At 37.7% G+C, this 24,512-nt stretch overlaps 1 protein-coding gene and 3 non-coding genes across 4 annotated transcripts; 1 reads left to right on the top strand and 3 right to left on the bottom strand.

Annotated features, from left to right (window-relative positions):
* Positions 1-507: 507 nt before the first annotated feature.
* Positions 508-8,473, bottom strand: LOC145771275 (uncharacterized). The gene is made up of 3 exons (XM_082583011.1): positions 8,278-8,473; positions 2,257-2,341; positions 508-1,417 (listed from the first exon to the last, which is right to left on the bottom strand). The coding sequence occupies exons 1-3, from the start codon at positions 8,378-8,380 to the stop codon at positions 1,261-1,263; spliced, it is 345 nt and encodes a 114-aa protein (XP_082439137.1). The 5' UTR covers positions 8,381-8,473; the 3' UTR covers positions 508-1,260.
* Trnat-agu (transfer RNA threonine (anticodon AGU)) lies at positions 4,567-4,638 on the bottom strand. The gene has a single exon. It is a non-coding gene; the product is annotated as a tRNA-Thr (tRNA).
* Trnat-ugu (transfer RNA threonine (anticodon UGU)) lies at positions 7,435-7,507 on the top strand. Its single transcript has one exon. It is a non-coding gene; the product is annotated as a tRNA-Thr (tRNA).
* Positions 8,474-12,845: 4,372 nt separating the features above from the next.
* On the bottom strand, positions 12,846-12,917 carry Trnat-agu (transfer RNA threonine (anticodon AGU)). The gene has a single exon. It is a non-coding gene; the product is annotated as a tRNA-Thr (tRNA).
* Positions 12,918-24,512: the final 11,595 nt, after the last annotated feature.

The following is a 24,512-nucleotide window of genomic DNA, read 5'->3' as shown; positions in this document are numbered from 1 at the left end:
TATTTCGCAATGTAGATACTAACGACCTGTTTTAGTCTGATTCATCAGGCTTGAACAGGTCGGTAGTATCTACATTGTGAAGTAAGCAACGATCATGCTGCTAAAAGCGAAACTCAATCTATTACTAATAGATGTGTTCGGAAGTAACAGTAGCTAACAAATAATCTAGCGTAGCAAGCTTACATCCACTTAATTTATGCTCAATATATTTTTAAGCTATTGCTTTTTTCAAATTTACTATGGTTAAGAAAGCAAACCAAAACAGTAAAATTTCAGACTTAGTGTGAAATCAAATTGTGCTATGTTGAAAACATTGGTTTGAACATAACAGCAAACCTGGTGCCGACTAAGTGCAGCACCTTGATGGCCACTTCTGGAATATGAGGAGGAATTTTGGGTCATCACAATATGTTGTTTTCTACTTTAGATTGTATGAAACTACCATTCAACGTTTTATAGGCAGAGAAAACTTTTTCTCTGCCCATAAAACGTTGAATGGTAGTTTTATCAAATGTTTCTGGAAACTTCCTTGGCTTCGTACTATCTGACTTTAGATTACGCTACAAATTTACGCGACGATTGTAAATCAAATATATTTCGATATCGTTGAAAACACATGTCATTCACAAACATCCATTGTACAATGTACAACATGGCTTTGCTGTGGGATGAAATAGGTTGGGCATGGTGTCATTACATAATACATAGTGGAATAAATAAGCGCAAAATAAACAATAAGAAACAATGAGCTGGGAAAATATTTGTGGAACTGAAAACTTTCTTTCGTTTCCATTTTGAACTTTGGCAGGAAATCAACGAAGTTTAACTTCCTGGCTGAGATAACAACGATCAGTTAAGCTATGTTCGTATAAAGAAGATGACCAGATTCTTATTGTAGGCTACCAGGCTCCCTTTGAGAAATGAAATTATTCAAAAGCGTAAGAAAGCAATTCTTAGTTGTGATTACTTATTCTGTTCATGATGGACATCAATATTGGTTCAAAACAAATTACCACCAGGCAGCATCACCTGAGATGCAATCATATTCGAGCTATCCATCGATTATATTCGGGCTACTACTCATGTTGGGGTGGATTTATAACTTTGTTTGCTTTCGCAAATATTTATGTTTTAGTGACCAGAGCCAGATATGCGAACAGATGAGAGGTCGAGCATGGTTTGTTGGATACAGTAAGGTTTTGACATTTATTGGAATAGCGTGCAAAGACATTATCAGTGAGATGCATCTTTGCCAGTGACTCAGTGTTGCTGTACATAATGAACAGAATTGTAGCGGTTTGGCAATTTTGCGCTGTAAGTGTTTTCTTCTGCCACCTTATGGACGTATCTTTTTTCTGCTTTGTTTGTTTGAGGGCAATAGTAAGTTTTGCTTCTGCTGTTCAAACGAACCCGAGTTCTGAACAAACAATAAATATTTGGAAGTTGTTCTACGTTAATTCATGTTTACAAATAAATATGACATATCGAATAAATCAGTGCTTCCCAACCTTTTTAAGTTCGCGACCAACTTTTATTGTAATTTTTTCGTACGACGCACAATGAGATGTGACCAAACGAATGAAAAATAAATTAATGAGAAAAAAATTTAAAGTGGCATCCACATGCAATTTTACTATTAATGCAAACCTTGAGCTTGCATATCGGATATCATCGGAACAAGTCGAGGCTACTGAAACTGTTAATGCGACACAAAACATAGTTCTAATTGTCACATATTTCTTACATTTGTTGCGTAATTGTTACGTATTGATAAAGCAATAATTTCCCGATCTAATAAAAAACTGTACCATTTACAAAAGCTTCGCAGCCCAACTATAACTTTGCGACCCACTGGTTGGGAAGCACTAGAATAGACCACATGCCATATGCTACGTAAAGCAACTGGAATTGCCACTCTCTTATAGAGTAGGAACAGAGTGTTAAGATTTTTGAAAAGTATCAACTACAATATAATTGCTTCAATTTCCTCTACTCGTTTGTTTGCTTGGCATTGCAAACTTTATATGAAATACAATCATTAAATATTTAAGAAACATAACAAAATAGATGCCAAAAGCGGGAAAACTACGTGTTGAAGCACTTCATGTGAAGTTTGGACCTTCCATGTCTCCTTGTGCCTCTGGGCTCTGACACATGTTCAGCTTCCAGGTCTTAATTTATTTCCAACTTAAAGTTTCAATTTCCTTTCTGTTATACAAAAATCAAATCAAAAAGCAAGAAAAAGACAATGATTACTTTCTCATCATAGAGCTGAGTGGCGATCCCGCATCTTTAGACAATTCCTCGGCCACTATCTCAATGTCGCTTTTGTTGCACGAACCTGCGACAAGTAATCGTGGAATTAGCAAACAAGTTGTAAAACACACAGCATGCCCAGTGTGAGACTCGAACCAATGGAGTTCCGTTCACAATATCATATTGCAACTCCGGTTTGTGAAACTTATAGCAAAAACATAAAGGGGAATGTGTGCTGTTGCAATTCAATTCTACAGCAACTAGTAAAGACAATGATTTCCTATCAATAGCTTTAATTTTCTAAACAATTAAAATGCATGAAACTAATATTCATAACAACTGACGAGGTGCTACTATGTAAAGTAGACGAATTTTGTACTTGGAAACAACCAACCCAGACAGCAAATAGATCACTTTTACATTGATAAAACGTATGCAGACGTTGAATCAATGTAAAAAAAGATTGATTGTGTTGTCTGAGAATCAGCATATCATGATTCATGACCCAGACAGAAAAATCCTTCATTTTTACATTGATTCAACTTCTGCAGAAGCAGACGGCATAATAGCCAACCAAATTAGATTTATCATTCGAAATGATAAAAACAATGCATTGAAGCAGTTGCGTATTTAGAAAGTTTGTTAGGGGGGGACAAGACATTGTGTCAGTCAGCCGCGTAGCAATTGACTCGGCGACTGGAGGCCAATGGGGGTCTGGCGGTAGTACATACGGGGTAGTATCGAAAGCTCAAATTTGGTAAAAATGGCTGTGAATTGATTCAAAATCTTTCCACTTGGGTCAAAATTAGACTTGTTTGACCCTTTGAATAAGGGGGTGGGGGGTAAAATGTCATATGATGCATCAGAACGGGAGAGGGGGTTAGCTGAAACCGTCAGAATACTGTCAGATAGGGGGGGAAGGGGTCCAAAATCAAGAGTGAATCCGCAGAAGTAAGTTACTGTTTCAATCAATGAACCAACAAAAGATATCAAAGACTTTAGAACGTAAACAATAAGTTAGTCCTTCCGACCTTGAATATCTTTTGAACATTCTCGGCGATTCGCAATGACAATTTAAAGTTTGATGCGATGGCTGCGCTTGGCAAATATATCGATGACTCGAGTACAATATCCTTGTTTAAATACATCTGAGCTAGACCATCCAAACGAGGCTCGGTCATGGTCGGGCGGTAATGATTTTTCAGGTACTTTAGTGAACTGAAACATCGCTCATTGGAGGCAGTTGTAACTGGAAGCGTAGCAAAGATTCGAAGTAATTTATGGATAATTGGATAAGTGCCGAGTTGTTCAGCAGCTTGACACGCATCCACAAGAGTCACAGGTCGTTTATCCACAGAAACTGCAAGCCAATTCGCTCTCCATCTTCGCAATTCAATAGTAGTTGCAAAGCAATTGCTTGGTTCAACACCCAGCATTTCATGGTAGAAGTCGAAAATCTCGTCGATCGGGCAGTCTTCATCTTCATGAATCAATGAAGGCAGAAATGTGCTGACTTTAAAAGCTAGCGAGCAGCGCTCATTGAATCTCTCCTGAATTTGTGCCATGCAATTGCTAAGAAAAGAAAGAAAACCTGTTGACAAATGACATTGCAAAAAGTATGCCACCCCCCGCGCTAAAATGAATCATCCAAGCAATTATGTCTTGCGCTACAACTTTTTTTTTGTAAAATTTGTATTTTTTTACATGATCATTAGGGGGGGGGGGGGCATCGCCCTCTATCCTCCCCCTAAATACGCTACTGCATTGTAGGAATGACATTCCATAAATACGATTATGCTCAACACTTGGGCAACTCTTATTGTAATGCTACCCCGATCCACAATTGCTAGAGAGGCGCTTTTCTGCCAAGACAAGACGCCCGATGCAACCAAAACTATTAGTATTAAAGAATAACATATCCAATGTCACTATCGCGCTATGAAACAACATTTCAACGTCAAACAAACGAGTTGCAACGTTGTACAAACGCTTACAGGTCAACAATGTAAGTAAAAACTTTGAAAGTTAGATAGGCTGCCGCTATCCAGATGACTTCTTTTACATTGATTCAACGTCTGCAATGTAAAAATTAACTGGATAGCTGGCTGAGCATAGAGAAGTTTGCAGTTTCAAACCTTTTTGTCAACAATCGATCTGTGATAATTTTTAATCAAAATCTTGTTATTCGTACAAGCTTCCATGACTTGGGTAATTGTGTTTGTCACTTTCTATGAATTAATAATAAAGAAATGAAATATCCGTTGAAAAGTGCTTCAGCTTTTAAAAAAGAATGAAAAAAAAACAACCATAAAGCACCACCAGGGTTCGAACCCGGGATCATCTGTTTACTAGACAGGCGCTTTACTGCTAAGCCATGGCGCCGCAGTTCACGTAAAGAAACTTTTAACTTAAAATTAAATGGTTAATTGAGGGATACGCAGTCAACGTCAACAATGCGTGATTTGATGTTGTATACACAGAATACTCATTGCAAATCAATGGGATAAACATACAACAAACAAATCAGTATGTATTTCATAATAAATTGGAAGACCTGGCTCAGACATCCAAGATCGACTACAAAAAGCAAACGCAAAAGTAGCAAATTCACACAACATATAGCAGCAGCAGGCTACTTTGTCATTAACTTTAAAGCTCAAGCAATATGAACACTTGTTATTCCTGTTTTTACTTATGCCTGGGAAGCATGGAAACCAACATTATAACTTCAAAATACCTTTAACACATTCCACACACAATCATTAAAAAGAATTTTCAAAATCTCATAGACTGAACAGTGAACATATTCACAATGACTCGTTATATATGGTGCTGTAGGAGAAACTCCCCTGCTTCAACAAGTCAGCAAGGGTCGACTTCTCTGGTTGGGGCATAGAATACAACATCCAATAAACTCAGTTTATAATGAAACTCTCCTAATATCAAAACTGATCAAAGGCTAACGAAATTAAGGAAGACCAGCAAAAACATTCATGCGAAGAGTTCGATCCCTCACAGCGTACAGCACTGAAGAAATGCGACAGTTGGTTGAAAATTGCCAAATATGGAGACTTTTTATTGATGCTATTTTGCACTTAATGGTGTGAAATAAATTATTATATAAACGTTACCAATCATACAAGTTACCCTTCGAATGGTGTTGATACAGCACTTCTTGAGTACAAAAATCATGCATTGGAATCAACTGTTATTTGTCAATATTTCATCCACTCAAAATTATCACTTTCATTCAACAACTTGTGGTTCCACAAGTCTATCCATAGCTCAGGTCTTGTAAACCAGGAGTCGTGAGTTCGATTCTTCCTGGAGGCTTGAATTACAAGTGTTTTGCATATAGATGATAATTCATTTCTTCAGATATTAAATTTGATAAGTGCACAAGTTAAGCCAACTTTGAAAATATCTTTATACCCTAACTTCACAGTTAGCTGTTAAATTCCAGGTAGAAAAATTGGCCTTTTGTTCATGGTTTTGACTCCGCCGTGCAACAATAGTCTTTTGAAAGAATCTCGTTTGCAGATAATATTTTATCTAAGATTCAAGTGAAAATAAAACGAAGACACCACCGGGGATCTCCTGTTTACTAGACAGGCGCTTTACCGCTAAGCCATGGAGCCAGATGCTTTAAAAAGATATAATTATTGTATTTGTTCAATAATCAATATTGTCAAGCTCTATCAGTTGTCTGCTGATGTTGCATCCATGACCAAAACATTTACCAAGAACTTTCAGCTTGTCTTCAGCATTTAGAAAGACCATTGATAAGTTAAGTGGTTGTTTTATGGTAAAGAATTTCACGGTTATTGTTTTCAGTGGATGTTAAGACGAAACAGGTCAATAAGGTTGTAGGGACGCAGTGAGCGCCATAAAATGAAACGTGCGTGATGGGCTTGTAGTGATGATGATGATTAGGCCTATGTAGGCCTACCTGATCTGATACAGACGTTGGCGATCATGGTCTTCCAAACTTCTCTGTCATTTAACATAAGCATAAAATTATTATTTTTGAGCATTTGGCTTGTAGTTATGTAGTATAAACATATTAATGTTTGAAATAATAAATGTTTGCCTCACTGGCAAACAAAGGGATTCCAGGTTTCACACGTGGCGGTGACTAGACAGTCAGGTCGGCCCCAGTTGCTCAGTGATTAAGCGCTCGACTTGCGAACACGCGGCGCCGGTACGGATTTTGGGGTGTGAGCTTGAGCAACGCATTTCAGGACTGCTCTCCATTCAGCAGCACCTAGTAAATGGAATAATTCCCCGGCAACAACACTTTAACAATCGGACACTTCACTCTGTCCATCTCGGTAACCGCCCCTGCGTCAAAAGCCTCCACAAGTAGGCTATAGGAAACTACCAGGAATAATCTATCAAAGCATTGACAGTCCGAAGATAAAGATTTAAAAGCAAACTAACGTTTATAAATAATACGTTTGATTGAATTGTTATCCTCGAGCTGAGAAAGCTTCTTACAAAGCCTAACCCTGGCAGTTTTGCATACTTGTAGAGGCTTTGAACCACTGGCGCAGGCCCGGCACCAAGATTGACTGAGTGAAGTTTTCGTTTGTTAAAGGGTCGTTGCCAGGAAATTATTCCATCTTTAGAAGCCGCTGCACGGAGAGCAGTCCTTAATGTGCGTTGCTCAAGCGCACACTCCGAGAGTCGAACCAGCGCCGCTTGATCTTGAAGCTTCTTCAATCACGAAGTTAACTGAGCTATCGTGGCGGACCTTAATGAACTCTACAAAATGTTTCTTTTTTCCTGATTGCATAATTTGTCCCAGTGCATGCCGTAATGCGTTGTTTCTTACTAAAATAAATCAAAAGTAAAACGACACCCTTAGGATGTAGTTTTCATCATTATCACCACTGTTATTCTGAAAAGTTTCAGTGACAAGAAATATCTCAGATCGTTTAGAGAAAGGTTATATCACATTTTTTTCATTTATTTTAAGGCATCACTGAGCTCCAACTCGAAACCACGTGTCGTCAATGTCTTGACGTTAAATTGAAGTATGAAAACCAATATTTGACATCAAATATTAAATGCTATTTATAGAACGAGTTGACTTCTAGTGGCTTGAATGGGGCTTCAAACATTTGTCAACAATTGATCAGAGTAATGACTTTTAGTCAACAACTCGTGTTTTTGTAAGCCTCCATAGCTCAGGGGTTAGAGCACTGGTCTTGTAAACCAGGGGTCGTGAGTTCGATTCTCACTGGAGGCTTTCTTGTTTTACTTTTTAAAATTTCAAAATAAATATCAGAGCACATTAGTCATATTCTTGAGGAGTTTAAACAAGCACGATGATTTTTATAACTGATCAGTGGCCCAAACAGCAAATCAACTGTTTTTTCCATTGATGCAACGTCTGTAAAAACGGTCGGGTAGTTATCTGGTTGTATCGGCGAAGTGAACTGATGACCAAGTGATTGATGCTGATATTTTTGGCCTACTGTAACACGAAAGCAAATGCTCCCTTTTGAACAAATTCAACCTTCAACTTTGCACTACGGCTGAAACACCAGACTTTCGCGGCACACTTGCGACCCTCCTGTGGTACACAGTTTGCGAAACTCCGATAGGCTATACGCGACCTATAGCCTGCGCTCTTTCACCGCCAGTCCACCATAGAGTCAAGAGTGGCAAAACGGAGAACTACGTGAGCTGATGAAAGGTTTTTCATTGATTTAAGTTTCCTTTAATAAGAGTGATAAAGCTTCTCTAAAGAGTTTGTCTTGTACAATTAGCACACAACTCCGAGTACGTAATTAGATTTAACATATTTAGGCTATGTTTATTTTTTAACACTACACTTCTTTAAGAGTGCTGGAAGCAAATTATTGCAAAGAAGAAATGTCGTTAATCTATAGTCTCGTCAGGTGGTGATTTATCATGGATTAGGTCGGCACTGATGAGCGATATAAGATGGCAGCTTAAATCAACGAAGACCCAACAAAAGCCTTCCAACGCCATTTTCATTATTTACACATTTACCTGTCCGTTGGCTCCGGTAAGCGTCTTCCACCTTAGTTTGTGCCTCGGACTTTGCATCCAGCACCAGCTGCTTCCTTCTGCCCTCCCAATGCATCGCAGACATGACCGATCCGGGAGGACTGTGCTACTATGACTAACAAACGACACGCGCTGCGCAAAAAAACTAAAATATTAAGGAATTACAATTTTTTGTAAATCTGAAATCTGCTATGAAAGAGTTGTTCAGAATGTTCATGGCCAGCAAACTTTACCAACATTGTCAACATTCAGTCATACATACGAATAAATAAACAAGCAAATATACAAAATAGATAAAATCAATATTAAATAAAAAAAAACCTTTACAGCTTGCGTTATTTTAAACTCCGTAAGTAGATTATTGTTTACATATATTTCAGACTAAAACTGTGTCTTAAATTCTATTTGAATAAGTATAGTCTGTAGGCTGCTGGTGATGCTAGTTAGGAAAAACATCTCGTTAGATTTAAAAAGACCTAGAATGCTGGCGGTGCAATTCATTTCACATGATGCATTTACTCTAACGTACTATCCACTTTTGTCTGTATTGTTTGTTCCTTCAAAAGATCACACATTAAAGTTCGTTTTAAAAGTTACACCGGCGTCACCACTTGAAGTGGGAAAAAAGTCAGAAGAATAACACACAAAGAGAGAGAGAGAGATGTTTGCTTATTTGTCTTTCTAATACGAGTCGAGAAAAAGAAACACAATTACATACAAATCAAAATATAGCAACAGAAAGGTCTGGCAGCACCGAACAACCTTGCAGTTGACCAGTCAAGGTGCTGCTAAAAGTTTGTTGAGTTGTGTAAACAAAAAAGTCATAGACAGCAAATAAATTATCAATTTTTTCGATAACATAATTAATTAATGCAGGTTGTAAGAGCAAGCTGAAGCTCTTAGTAAAACCTACTGCAACCTGTTCTAAAAAAAGCGTATATCTACGGTGACTACTGAGCTGTGTAAAAACACATATTTATAGCTGTATACAGTGCTGTATTCGTAAAAAAGCACAGGGCATAATGTCAGATTTGCCAAAATGATAAATAATACACAACTTGCAAAATATTATTCTTTATTCTACCATAACATGAATTATCAATATTTTTGGAAAACCAGAGGGCATAGCCTACTATAGTTGCTGGAAAAGCAGAGAGCATACTGCTTATACCGCCGTATACCCTCGAATACAGCACTGGCTGTATAGCCTTCGAAATAAAATTAAAAAATAGCCAATGACAATTAAATAATTTCTATCTCTCATTCGCCAAAATGTTTGCCAGCAGCTTTTTGAGCTTGAATTTTCAGATCATTAAATCAAAATGCTGTATGAACTGAGTTACTTTCAAAGCCTCTTAAATTTGTGGCACCAGCCGGACTTGGACTAAAAGCCGCACTTTCAATGAACAAACGCTATTTCACTAAGCCATGGCCTTAAACATAATGTATTAGGTCCCCACATCAAATCTAATGATTTGCAATGTATTGTTATGAAAATTGGTTGGCTCTGTTATATGGTGCTATCACATCAAACAATTAATCTACACGCCTACTGCAACCTGCTACCTATTGCTACCAAAAAAGTTCTGTATTCACTGGGGTGATGATGGCCTAAGTGAAGTGAATGCAAAATTTGTAATTCATTACATAAAAAACCTTGTCAGAATCTCAACCCGACTGGCTGAGCTGTCTTCGTGTTGGGAGTGTGTTCTGTGAGAACAATGGGAGCACGGCAGATAATGAAAGAAAGAGGAATTGATGATGGTGTAGAACTTCTGTAATTGTCTAGCAATGTAATTTAACAAGCGATAGAACAACAGAACATGTTTATGTATGACACGTTGTGAAAATAAAGTGACCTATTCAACTATGAGGTATCGTATGACCAAATAAATACTTTAAGCTTTTTCATTGTCGCACGTATAGGCTACAATGTTTGCTTTCCAGGGCTCAAAATCTTCTTTAGATTTGTTTTGCTTTCTGTGTGGAATGTCTTTTAGATTCAGAAAATGAAGTAGAAGTACTTGATAGTTTATGCGAGGACAATTTACTGAACCTATTGCTGATAGAATCTAAAATTCATGAATACTTAATTCAGTCACGAACATTAAAAGGCCCTAATCATAATTGTCATCGTACTCTTCACGGACGTAGCCCAGAGCATCATGTAAACGCTTGCTGTACGTCGAACTCTGCCGAGCCTTGTGCAGAGCGGTTTGCTTTTAGGACAGTGCATTCGAGCAAATTTTGCATCGTTTGCTCCTGTGCGCATTTTCTACTTGTATCTCCTTCGGAATACCCCCATCAACGATTTAGTACATCCGACCATAGCCTACCATTTAAACCTTAACTAGCTTACAGCTATAACCCAACCATGTTGCAACTGCAAAAATAATAATTGGTAATAGTATCACCACTACAAGACGTTGACATATAATTCTGTCCTCTTTCGATGAATTATCGCATCTGGTTGAACGTAGGCTCACTGTTAGTCTCTTCAAACTCAAAGCTGTCCAATGTTCAATTGTTTTCAAATCAGCGACGGTTCGAATCCGTCTCTGTTCTAGATTTTAGGCCTGGTGCTAATTAGATAGTCATGGTCCAATCCAAGACACTTATATAAAAAACGCACTATATTCAAAGAATATGCGATGGCATGTCTACGCCCCTCAGAAATGTTTGGGGCTCCTAAAATCAAGCTGGCCCGGGTCCAAAAGTACCCTTGAACCCCCATGCCGATACTAACCTACTGTGTGAAACCTTGTAGTCGAGTGTAGATTAGGTCGGCAATCTTTCGTATGCAGTGTGCCAGTTTATGAATAATATCAAAATATCAACAACTTGCGTGCCAAACATTTTTGTATGTTTGGTTTTGTATTGGCAACTATCTGATGTTAAAATTAAACAGTAAAGTTGACTGAGTTAACAGACAAGTAACAAATTTGTTTTATTAACTTTATTGGAAAACATCGAATGCAGTCATAAGAGTCACTTTCAATGAGATCCTTGTCCTTGCTTTTTCTTGCTTAGCTCTGTAGTGTTAGGATTATATTTGGACACTTTAAGTAGAACACATGCTTCCGAATGATCTTCCGTAAGTCGGCTGCAATGTGGACTGAATAAAATTCATGTGCGAAAATATTTGTTCACACAAATAAGTGGAGCCAAATGCAAATAGCAAAGCTATTGACATCTTCTTGAGACAGCTAAATTTTTCCGGCAAAGATTCCCAGCTTGTCAAAATGCTTGTTTTCAATCGTTTCCAGCGATTTCCGCAATTCGACGAATTTTGATGTCCACAATAAGAATGCTTTGAAATCGATCAGCTGCATCTGGAAGTCTTCGATGTCCAACCATTCAAATGCAGATAAGTTCAAGTCTTCGCTGCTCTCGGGCTTGATGAGAAATGAAAATACTGAACCAAAATGTTGAAAATCTTGAAATCTATTGCAAAATTGAGACGTTAGATCCCTCATGTACACATCAATTTCAACTATGTTGACTTGGTGATCTAATGAGAATTTGGCGTGCCATGAAAAATCATCTCGCGTGCCACAAGTGGCACGCGTGCCAGGGGTTGCCGACCCCTGAATTAGATGGTCATGGTCCAATCCAAGACACTTATATAAAAAACGCATTATATTCAAAGAATATGCAATGGCATGTCTACGCCCCTCAGAAATGTTTGGGGCTCCTAAAATCAAGCCGGCCCGGGTCCAAAAGTACCCTTGAACCCCCATGCCGATACTAACCTACTGTGTGAAACCTTGTAGTCGAGTGTAGATTAAAGTTGAGAAAAAAAAAACAACTCGTCTGGTTTGTGAAAACACCATCATCTCTGGCACATCATATTCAAGCGTTCATTGCTTTTATCATCATCATCATCATCATCATTTTCAGCCTGTGGTAGCCCCACTACTGAGTTCCCCTTTTCTTGTCAATCCAGTCGATGGTGTGTTTTTATGTACTAGTTTGTTGTTTTACATTCTATATCAATCTCGTCAGTCTATTTCATTTTTGGCTTTCCTCGTATGCGTTTGTTTTCCCAACTTGTTAATTTGTTAATTTTTCTTTTGTCCTGGTATCTTGCTATATGATCTGCCCATGACTATTTCAGTTTTTAATAGTTATCACAATCTCCGTAATTTTGTTTGATTTCGAATCCATTTTCTTTCTTTCCATTCTTTCTCACTCTCTCATTCAGCTTTTTTTTATCTCACCATGTTAAATTCATCATAACTGGATCATGTGCTCTTTGTATTGACCTTAGTTTAAGAATTAACCTTTTGCAAGGTTCCAAGTTCCCGTGCCATATGTAACATTGCTTTAAGTTTACTTTATTACAGTAAAAAAAGAAAAAGAAAAAGAAAAAGAAAAAGAAAAAGAAAAAGAAAAAGAAAAAGAAAAAGAAAAAGAAAAAGAAAAAGAAAAAGAAAAAGAAAAAGAAAAAGAAAAAGAAAAAGAAAAAGAAAAAGAAAAAGAAAAAGAAAAAGAAAAAGAAAAAGAAAAAGAAAAAGAAAAAGAAAAAGAAAAAGAAAAATTAGGAAATAAGGCACCACCGGGGTTCGAACCTGGGATCTCCTGTTTACTAGACAAGCGCTTTACCGCTAAGCCATGGCGTCATAAAACTTTCTTCAAAAAGCAATTCCTACAAAATTTGTTGTTAACATTTAATAATAAACTCAAGGCAAACTTCAGTATATCGCAATGGCAAAATATAGCCACTTTAACATAACATCTTTTGTACGCGCCAGTAAAGCATCAACCAATCAGAAACTGCGTTGTCTATGACGTCATGACGTAAATGAAAGTTAGATATAGAACAAGGAAAAACTCAAACAGTTCTGATAAAAAGTAAATTAAGTGAACTTTCCACCTTAGGCAGCGTGTCCGAGTGGGTTAGGGCTAAGGAATAAATTGAGATGGCGTGATTTCGATTCCCATCCCTGTAATAACTCTGGAAATTAAAGAAGAGAAAAGAGTTATGACAACACCGCTCAAAGCACTGATGAACTCTCTGGCTGAGTGCTAGAAGGGTCACAATTGGACGGTAGCCACGTAAACTTAGCTTCTGATTTGTTGGTTTGGTTTTGAATCTTTATTCTCGGACTGACAAAGCCTTGGTTGGTTATTCCTGGTAATTTTCGCATACTTGTAGAGGCTTTTGACGCACTGACACAGAGCCGGTTATTGAGATTGGCAGAGTGAAGTTTCCTATTGTTAAAGTGTTGTTTTATCCCATTCACTAGGTGTCGCTGAATGGAAAGCAGTCCTTCACGAGCGTTGCTCAAGCGCACACCTCGAGAGTCGAACTTGCACCGCGTGGTCTTGAGCCGGGCGCGTAACCACTGAGCTAATTGGTTCTTGCCTGAGAAGCTCTTACAAAGGTTGTTATGTTAAAGTGACTACTTGGCGAAAAGGCTTTCGATAAATTGTGACTACTTGTGACTACTTGGCGAAAAGGCTTTCGACGTTTCAAGGCCACCATTGTTGCAATAAAATATCTTAAACCTCTTTGGATTTATTGAACTTACCGTATACCTTGATCTTGAAATGAAAAAAATCATCAACTGAGTGTGAGACTTTATCTTCGGGCTGAGAATACTTCTATGAAAGCTTAATTCCGTCAGTTTCGAATAGTTGTGCAGGCTTTGAATCACCAATGCAGGGTTGGGGTCATATAGTATGCGTCACGCGAACATTCGTCATTCGTAAGCCGTTCGTGTTTATATGGTTTCTTCGGAAGCTTTGTGCGACTATTTTGAAACAGGAAGATTTTAATTTTAACAAAATGTTTCACGAACAGTCAAAATTTCTCTAAAATAATTGCACGAATGAAAAAAAAAATGATTCAAGTGTTTTTAACATAAAAAAATCCTCCGGTTTGTTTTTGTAAGTTTTGTTCGTGTAATTGGAGTGCAAAAGTTTGCTTACGAATAAAAAAACTTCATTGCTAACAGGTAATTATGACAATACATAACGAAAGTATTTCAACCAAGTTTAGGCTAACAATAGCTATAAATAAAGAGCAGGTTTTATGTTTTGAGACTGTATTGTAACTACCTGCTTTAGCTTATTAGTTATTTCCTTGTAGAAACACAAGCATTTCAAAACGTTTGTCTGACAATCTGCTGCGTTTGGGACGCATAATGTCCTTTCCAAGTGAGTTCATGAGTTCCACAGCAGCGCTGAATGGTATTCGTGTGTTGTATTTTAAAAACAAGTCTTGAAAACGTTTACTCGAAAAGGTATCACTGCTCCAAGCGTGTTGTGTTGGCTTAGCATATCAATTATCAATCTTTTAACGAGGTCCACTGCACCAGCATCGCTCTTTTCAAGGGCATAGAGCTCTTGAAATAAAGTATCATCAACCACCGCGATGACATTCATTGATTTTTCGCTTTCTCTCTCTGATCCCTCGTTCTCGATACTGATCACGATATGAGTATCACCTACCATTTGGCGAGCTTCTTCCGCTTGCATTCCAGGTAGCTATTCCAACCAACGCGAAATCGGGTAATTCGGATGAATGGCGCTGGCCAGAATACATTGTGAATCTCTTATTGTGAAACGAGATTTTCCATGAAAACAAAAAATGACGCATAGCGCTTGACGCTTAAAATCGGCAAAATAATTGACGGCGCTATCACTTCCGTCAACTAAAAAATAAACTGACGGCCCTAGCCTCAGCGTCAAAAAAAAGTTGACGCCGTTAAATGACGTACAACACTGATTGTCTGTAACTTATTCCATCCACTGGGTGCAGCTGGCCTAACAGCTGTCGTTCAAGTGCCCCGCACAAGCACACGCCTGAATAGTTCAATTCATGGGGATGGCTATGGTTAAACTTTTGTTTTCCAATAATCCTTATTAGTTCAGTTCTGTTTGTTTATGATCATCACAACGAGAAGTAATATATGCCAAACATAGCAGAGGTCTAGAAAAATATTATCTTCACATACGATATGCTTCTGCGATAGAGCAATCAACCGCAAGTTAGATGTCTAAGTAAAATGTGGTCCTTCTAAATCACACAAAACACATCATTCAATTCAATTCAATTTATTTTTCTTTGTCGGAAAACAACAGCAATGATAAAGTTACCAACAGTTTACGGGAATAAAACCAACAAAAGGAAACGGCGGCAAAACCAAAGAAGTTTAAAACGTGCATGCGATGTAAATTTAAAGGATACGTCGATGAAAGTAAATTTAAGCACGGCCACCAAACCTAACAGTTTAAAATAGATGAATTAGTTGAAAAAATCAGTTGGCTCCACACAGGGCCTCTGAGAAAAGTTTTCACTAAGGGTACGAAGAGTCATTCCGGGCCTCCCTCTCACTCCGGGCCCCATACGTCTTGGGCAAAGCGCGTGATGTTTGCTGTTGGCGTATTGCACACAATACAACATTTTACTGCAAAATTAGACATCTGAGCGAAATAATAGTATCAGGCTGCAATAAAACTATTACTTAATTTTAATAGGCTATGCACAATAATATTGAATATGAAAGATAAATATATCACTTGCCTCATATAATATAGGCCTACCCTGCTGCCAGATAAGATTGAGCATCATAAAATACAAGTTTATAAGAACAGAGAATGGGATTGGCCTATTCTAAATTAAATTATATTTTTATGCATCTGAATAATGACATAATATAAGGTTTAGGTTAACTTGAAATTGACCTTACACTACAGAAATGCCAAGCATGGAAAAGAAAGAATATCATAGGTTGTGAATACACACTACACAGTAAGTAACACAGTGCTGATAAAATGAGTAGAAATACCAAAACTTTGAATCAAGTGTGAAACTAGAACAACATTGCTGTGCTACACCAACTGCGAAAATTGACCTGATGTGAATTATGTTTCCTCTTACTTTCCAAAAAAAAGAAGATGCACGTGTTGAAGACAAAAGCAGAAAAATGCACTTGTATGTTATATAAAATAGCAAAAGATGAAGATCAAAACACAATATATTAAGACATTCTGCAAGTCCAACTAAACAGTGTAGAATACAGCACTAAGCTGGTAAGCAGGCAATAAAAGTTCACTGCAGTATACAAACCCTAATAGTGAAGGTGTAAACAGTTAGAAATATAATAAACAATAACAAAACAGATGTCAGGTTTCTGATATATGAAAAGACAAAAAATGCTGCCCATGAATAGTCCATTATATCCAAATTCTGCTGTACATAAAAAAATTCACTATTTATATATAGTTATTAAACTTTCAGTCCGCCATTTAACTTGAGCATGTACAAAATTTTGCTGAGAATGACAATGACCGTCCAAAAGCAAAAAAACTCAAGCACTTTCAAAAGTTCACGCTTCAGCAGGCTCAAGAGCATCAAATTAGTAGCTGTAGTATGATATGATTGCAAATCAGCCCGCAATCAAAGCTAAGACAATAGTAGGCATCCTTCCATCTTTTCAGATGATGGTAGCACTCTGGGTACGTCAGCTTCTCATATGACTCTGAAGTCCAATCCTGGCGTGGCAGTCTCGTCCACAGTTTGGACATATGAAATCAGAGGAGTTCTGAGGTTGCTGTCTCTCTTTTCTTCTTTGTCTTCTTTCCTCTAGTTGCTTCCTCCGCCTCGACTGACCCTTTGCTACACCCGCACTGACTTCGTAGCGCCATCTGTTGCGATTTGCTGCGATCAGTTCCCAGCTGGCAGGATCTATGTCAGTCTGCTTCAGGTCTCGTTTGCAAACGTCTCTGTAACGCAGTGCGGGTCGTCCTACTGGGCGTTTCCCTGTGGCAAGTTCACTGTACAGAATGTCCTTTGGAATGCGCCCATCCTTCATTCTGGATACATGCCCCAACCAGCGTAAACGTCGCTGGCAGAGGAGAAGGTGTATGCTCAGGGAGCAAGAACGTTCCAGAACAGTGGTGTTGGGTATTCTGTCCTTCCAGAAAATACCAAGAATGCGCCTCAAGCAACGAAGGTGAAAGCTTTCAAGGCGGTTTTGTTGTCTGGCGTAAGTGGTCCAGGACTCACTACCGTACAGCAGAGTACTAAGAACACACGCACGGTACACTTTGAGTTTTGTGTTAAGTGTCAAAAGATTATTGTCCCACACTCTCCTCCCGAGTTGAGTCATCACTCCTGCAGCCCTGGCTATCCGTCTGTCGATTTCCTTATCTAAGGACAGGTTGCTGGTGACCGTTGAACCAAGGTAGGTGAAGTGGTCTGTCACTTCGAGCACTTCTGGTCCTATGGTGATGGCAGGTGGCTTGGGGACATCTTGGCCCATGGCTACTGTTTTCTTGATGCTGATGGTCAGTGCGAATTCCCTACAGGCGTGTGCAAACTGGTAGAGCAACTGCTGCAGCTCGTGCTCGGCGTGTGCTGACAGTGCTGCGTCGTCGGCAAACAGCAGTTCTCTGATCAGCACTATGCGAACCTTCGTCTTGGCTCTCAGTCGGGCCAGGTTGAACAGTTTCCCATCATTGCGGGTGAACGTGTACTATAACTGTACAACTGTACACTACGTGAAAGTGGAATACTTTTACTACAATAACTTCAAGATCAGTATTTAGTTACTAGTTAGCATAACAGCTTGTTTGGACTTTTCCTTCAAAAACTTTTATAACTTGGCCAAAATAAACTTTGTCATGGCATTCTTTAACTCTTAACCAATGCTTGCATGTCAACTATATACCAAAAGCAGTATTTTGTACATCACTGACTTCATTTATTCAGCAAAACAGATTTTTCTTGCCTTTTTTCCTGCAAAAACTTTAATAACTTTATCAAAGTTAACTTGTCTGGCTAACTTTGATTCTATGCTTGGCCTTGCCAGATTGACTAAACGCTATTCACCTGTTGTTGATCTTAAATAATTTTTGATCAGCTTTAGTTTGCTGAAGGATTCTCTGAGGAAAGATATCCTATGTCAAAGCCTACTGCACCAGGCTGCCTGTCACCTTCATATGCTGAAGTAGCACTACAAATTGATATTGGTTCAAGTTCTCTATTAGATTGCATGTTTTGTGCTTCACTTGGTTCCTCATAAGCATTTGGCTGTTCTATGCCATCCTCAGGATTCTGATTTAATAGAAATTTGTGAAAATAGAAAATAGAAAAATGTGGTAATATGGAAATTTTGTGTGGAAATGTTACCAAAATGTGGAAATTATAAAATTTGACATAAAATACTATCAATAAATAAGAGCATTTAAACTTTTAAACTGTTGTCTTCCGAAATCAAACAAATATGCAAAAAAAAACTAGCCTACTTATAATAGCATGCGACTAGCATGTTCCGCTGTTTTCGGTTTGATTTTGGAATGCGTCCTGACTTTTGACTTTGAACGTAGGGTGACCATGTGATTATATTCATAGTCAAGATGTCTTTCAGATTTTAGCTGCGGTGTCAAGTACAGTACTTTGCTTACTTATTTTGGACGTTTTAATAACTGTTAATAACCGGTACTGTAAATATAGCCAAGTAATAGCGTTGACAGATAAGGAATTCTGTCCTAATTTGAGAAAAGTTTAAAGCTGTTGAAAACAAAAACTTGCATTTTGGAATTTTTTTTTAGTTCTGGATAAAGATCAAAACCCTAACTTTATTCCTAAGTCTAATCCTTACCTTAACTAACTTTAATCCTAACTCTGGCAACACCTAATTGTAACCATGGCAACAAGTGGGTAAAAATAGCCACTTTGTTAATGTAGTCAAAATATAAGTAAGTCAAAATACCGTTAAAATCGAGAGGAAAATCACAGTAAAAAATGTGGTAATCTGAGGACAAATGTGGTAATACAAGTGGTTAATCTAGCTTTGTAAAAGTGGAAGCACTATCTGGCTCCTACAACTGTTCTCCTAACTTTATTTTGAAGTGAAATAAGCGTGAAACTACCTTTTTCAAATAGTTTTTAAAAAACACAAAAAAGCCCAAAAGCACTCGGGCTTTTAAAAAAAAGTCTGGCGGGTTAGGCAATCTCAACCTTGCTTTTGCTACACTATGCCCTTCCGGACAAGAGAACAACCAACTTTTATGATTTAATTTAAGGTGCTTTTAACAGAACATTTTTAACGTAAAGCATTAAATCACCACTTTGGGCCCCTAATTTGCGCGCAATGCACTTAATTACCTTTCCGGGCCCTCTTGCTACATTACGGGCCCCGCTCAGGACTAAAGAATAACAACTTTTATGCTTGAATTTAGTCACTTAGGATGGTTTTAACCAAACATTTTTGCGCGTAAACTATAAAACCACAATTCCGGGCCCCCCAACAATCACAGACCTAGGCTCTCGGTACGCCGTACCCTCCGTACCCCCCTCTCATAGGCTCTGGCTCCACATACCTAAAGCAACTGGAGGTCCGACAGTTGATGCGGGGACGACTGAACCTTACAACCAATACAAAAAAAGAAAAATTAAAAACACGAGCATTTAAGAAAAAACCTACGGTGAGCTTATTATACAAAAAAATATGTACAGTGTTTCGCTTTTAAATAAAATGAAGTGAAGTGTTCACAGCAACGACAGTGGTGCAGTTTTAAAATGGGAATCGATAACTGATGTGTTCAGGAATATACATTAAGTTAATTATTGTTTGAACATGGTATTAAAGTGATGATCATAAATGATGAAAAATGTAGTGAAGAGCATGTGAAGATGGTCTTGATGGCATGCAGGTGACTTCGGTATCGGAGAGGGATGGAGTTTCTTGGCTTTTTCCAAAGGAATTTCCAACTCAACTAATGGAGAGTGATGCAGCTTCATTGTTGAAGTACCGTGCTCTTGACAAACAAATCTACACAACAAAGTAACAGAGAGTCAAAAGGTTCTTTGAACAAGTACAATATACGTAGTTCGGGTAATTAAGGGCGTATTGCGTTGGTAACATATTAAATTGTTGTGACATATTAGCATCTAATAGTATCACACTCAAATATCCAATCTAGACTCTGAATGCAAAGTAACCAACAATATTTATCATTTTTATGTCAACAAAGTCAAAGTAACTTTTACAACAACAAAAGAAATAGCAAAATATGGCAACCATGCATTGTTACTTTAGATTGTTTAACTGATGAAATTAGGCCAAAGTATTTCACAACAAACTTTCTTTTCTGTTTGAGTGGGCTTGATTCTTACTTTATGTGTAAGATATTTCTTTACACTGCTTAAGTCCTTTGAATTCGTGTGTTTGTGAATAGCGATATGTAGATAAATATTTTTTCAGCTGTATAGTTGTTTTCTCCCGACGATTTGTCAACCGCAAATTGATTAGCTGAACATTTTCTGGCTTCAAACAAAAGAAAATTTGTTTTGGAAAATATTTTTGATGATTTCATACGCTTTAGCAAAACAGAACGGTTTCAAGCCTTTGTGACGTAACAATTTGCTGTTATCACCGGTCTTCTGGGGTTTAGTTTATTTGCCCACTTACACGTAAAAACATTATTTTTACATCAGGGCTTACCAAACTTTTTTGCTCGCGACCCCTTTTAATCTCCTAAAATTTTCCGCGACCCTTTACGGTTAAAAGAATAAACAATGCGAATATACGTTTGTGATATTTATTGAAAGGTTTAATTTAAACGAAAACTAAAAACAAACTATCCGTACTAGAAGCCTACTACTTGTAGGCTAGCCTGCTGGAAACAAAACCAAAAAGTAAACATATTTATTTATTCAGTGTGATGGGTGCGACTGCTCTCTGCCACAAAGCAGGTCTAGCCGTCGCTCGATGTTTGTCAATAGACGGTTTCAATGTCACTTACGCTGGAACGGTATTTTATCAACGTTGAAAACACTGACACGCACATATACGTGGCAGGGCCTCTGAGAGAACTTTTCACTAGGGGTACGAAGAGTCACTCCGGGCCTCCCCTCTAACTCCGGGCCTCTTTGTCTTAGGCAAAACGAGTGATGTTTGCTTAGGCGTATTGCACACCATACAACATTTTACTGCAGAATTGGACATCTGTGCGCAATAATAGTATCAGGCGGCAAAAACTATCATTTAGTATTTTGTGTTGTGCATATCATGTGATCTGTCCCTCGCCAATTCGTGTATCCTGCATTGAATTCGTGTGTCAGCTGTTGAGAGGTGTCGCTTGTACAGCTTTAATACAAAGTATCCAAATTCATTTATTGATTTCTCTTAGATGTAGCTTATAATTATTTCTGATGAGGACACTAAGTGGTGTCGAAAACGTTGGATTTAGTAGTTTTTTTTTCTTTCTTTTTTTGTGTGTTTAATAAAAAATGTTAAATCCGTTAACGTTACAGAGTGTTACATGTATCTGGTACAAGTCAAGCTCTCTACCAAGACTTAAACATAATATCTTGTTAAAACATAATCAAATTAATCATCTGACCAATAACTTTTCTTCATTAACTTTTGCATTCACCACATGCCTAGCAGAGGTGAACGAAGTCAGTTTTTTTTACTCAGGCTCCGCTTCTGCTCCGAAAGTATTGACTTCGGCTCCTGCTTCAACTCCGAAGTTTATTTAAAGTGAAATAAGCGTGAAACTACCTTTTTCAAATAGTTTTTAAAAAACACAAAACACCCGGGCTTTTTAAAAACTGCTTTTGCTACATTATACCCCCCCATACAGGAGAATAACCAACTTTTATGATTTAATTTAAGGTGCTTTTAACAAAATATTTTTGCACGTAAAGCATTAAATCACCACTTTGGGTTCCTAATTTGCTCGCAATGCACTCAACTGCCTTTCCGGACCCTTTTGCTACATTACGGGCCCCCCAAGACTAAAGAATAACAACTTTTATACTTGCATTTAGTCGTTTAAGATGGTTTTAACCAAACATTTTTGCGCCGTACCCTTCGTACCCCCTCTCATAGGCCTTGATACGTGGAGATTAACGGCAGCAATGCGGTTCGCTCTAACGTTCGGCTAAGCCAAAAGTGTGAAACTTTTTTCTAGAAAATTTAAGCCACAACTTAAGTCAAAAGATAGATCTGCAAATTTTTCCTGAGATGTGAAAGAGAGGTGCTCGGTACTTTGTTTTTACATTGCAAATGGGTTTTGGATCCAATCTATATTGGTATTGTCCAATGTCCAATTCTAGTAGAAACTACTTTTTAAACTCTTTCAACAGTCTTGACAAGTGTCGATAACCAGAGGCTTAATAACGCTTGATTCCAAGCCATTGTTAAAACTTTTCAGTAGGCCTAAATGAGAATATTTCAAATGAAGCATTTTCAATCTTTTGTTTCTAGATGTTTAATTTTTTTGATGAGCGCTCCAACTTTATATTTTTATGTAAAAATATAGATGATTGTTTTCTCTTTGGAAGGACAAATTATATAATTCATACCTTTTTTCAAGCAAACCTGATAAATAGCATAATTTGAAAAGCCTTAACAAAAACGGCGGACAAAGTCTAAACTTTTTTTCCGCTGGAAAAATCACGACTTAATTTTTTAACACCAATAACTTTTTAAAGCATTGGCTTTAGTTTTGAAATCTACGTTTGCAATGCAGCAAAGAGGGTTTTAAACTCCTAAGCTTATTCCATATTTCACTATATAAATTTACAAAATACGGGTAGCCTATTGAGTGCACGACTCTTAATAAAGTTAGTAACTTTCACAGCATCTTGCACATGTGTTAATATGCACTGCTTTTTGTAAAATTCGTATACTTTCTGCGACCCCCGAAGTTTGTTACGCGACCCCTGAAGTTTTGGGAAGCCCTGGCCTACATCAGTGGTTCCCAACCTTTTTTTATCCGGTGGACCCTTTTAGTCGATATTTAAATTTAAATTCCCCCCTTATAAATTTAGTTTGTTAAAAACTTGTTTACATTAATATTTTAATCTAAGTCTTGGAAGAGAAACTAAACTTTCACTAGTAATAAGCTTTTTAGCCTGTAGCATTTCTTTTTATACTAAAATTATTTAGTTAATGAAGAATGTTGCTGAAAAGTATTTTATTCAAAGAATACATTCAAAATATACGAGTCAATGCATTTAACAGTCTGTGTGAAGCTTGTGATTTTTTGTTTCAATAACTCATGAATGCTGGAAGAGTATTGGAAAGAGTACAACGAATATCATTCTCCACGTCTAATCTGTTTCTCTGTTTTGTTTTTATTTGCAAAAGTTGAAAAACCTGTTTCGCATAGATAAGGAAAAGCAAACGGAAGGATACTTTTCTGTCACTTTGGGATAGAAATTACACATTAATGGCCACAATCCAGTGATTGATTTTTCTCTGAATAAGCTTCTTGCAAGAATCTGTCTTGAGTTCTAAAAATTCATCCTGCAATTTATCGGGAAGTTTTTCCATCAACAATGTGAATGAATTTCGTATTAAATCAAGATCATCGTCATAAGTTTCAGGAAAATATCGAATGAATTCCAGTTTTAATGCTGTGATATGTTGCAAAATCAATTCTTTTTCCAACTCTGGAAGAACTTGTTCTTTGCTGTGAACAACCAGCACCGATGATAATTCTTTAAACATAGTAACATGTTCATTTGTTCATTCGAACTTTTCTCTTTCAATTATCAAGCTTGCTGGAGAAAGCTTTCAAAGAATCTTTAAATGCTGAACGGTACTGGCATCTGCTCTTGGAAGGGTCACCCAAGCCAGGGTGGTCGAAAGGTAGAGGCCAGACAAAGACGTAGTCCTCCCGCGACCAGGACAGCAGAACCTTCTAGTGCCTTAAGACAATCTCCTAATGACAATGACATAAATAAATCACTCTCTTCCAACCTGTCTTGAGCCATCATGGAAGCAGTACAGTTTGTGAAATCACATGGTATCAATATGTCAATGACTCATGGATACAGATAACTCATGTTGATGCGCAATCTGCTTTGAACGGAAATGGCGATTGAATATATACCGTATATTGGTGTTTTTCCTTGCATTTTCCGATTTAGTTTATTCAATGGACCAAACATATCAACCAAATAAGCAAGAGATCTAATCCATCTGTCATCATTCAGCAATGAAACAAACTACAATTTTATTTAAAGGTCAAAAAATAATTTAAGCTCGTCTCGTCAAGCTCAAACACTCGCTTGGTTACGTTTCCTCTTGAAAGCCATCGAGTATTTGCATGAAACAGAAGTAGGTCTACGTGATGGTCTGCATCCATGTTAGTGCACAGTTGCTTAAATAATCGAGATTTAATCTAATAATAATTTCCTCTTTAACGCATTAATCTAATCTAGGCCAACTCACTAGGCTTAAATAGGT

The sequence above is a fragment of the Aplidium turbinatum genome, chromosome 5 (genome assembly GCF_918807975.1).
Source record: "Aplidium turbinatum chromosome 5, kaAplTurb1.1, whole genome shotgun sequence".
In the NCBI taxonomy this organism is placed as follows: domain Eukaryota; kingdom Metazoa; phylum Chordata; class Ascidiacea; order Aplousobranchia; family Polyclinidae; genus Aplidium; species Aplidium turbinatum.
The sequence above is the reverse complement of the archived record's forward strand: the minus strand, read 5'-3'. Positions and strand labels throughout refer to the sequence as shown.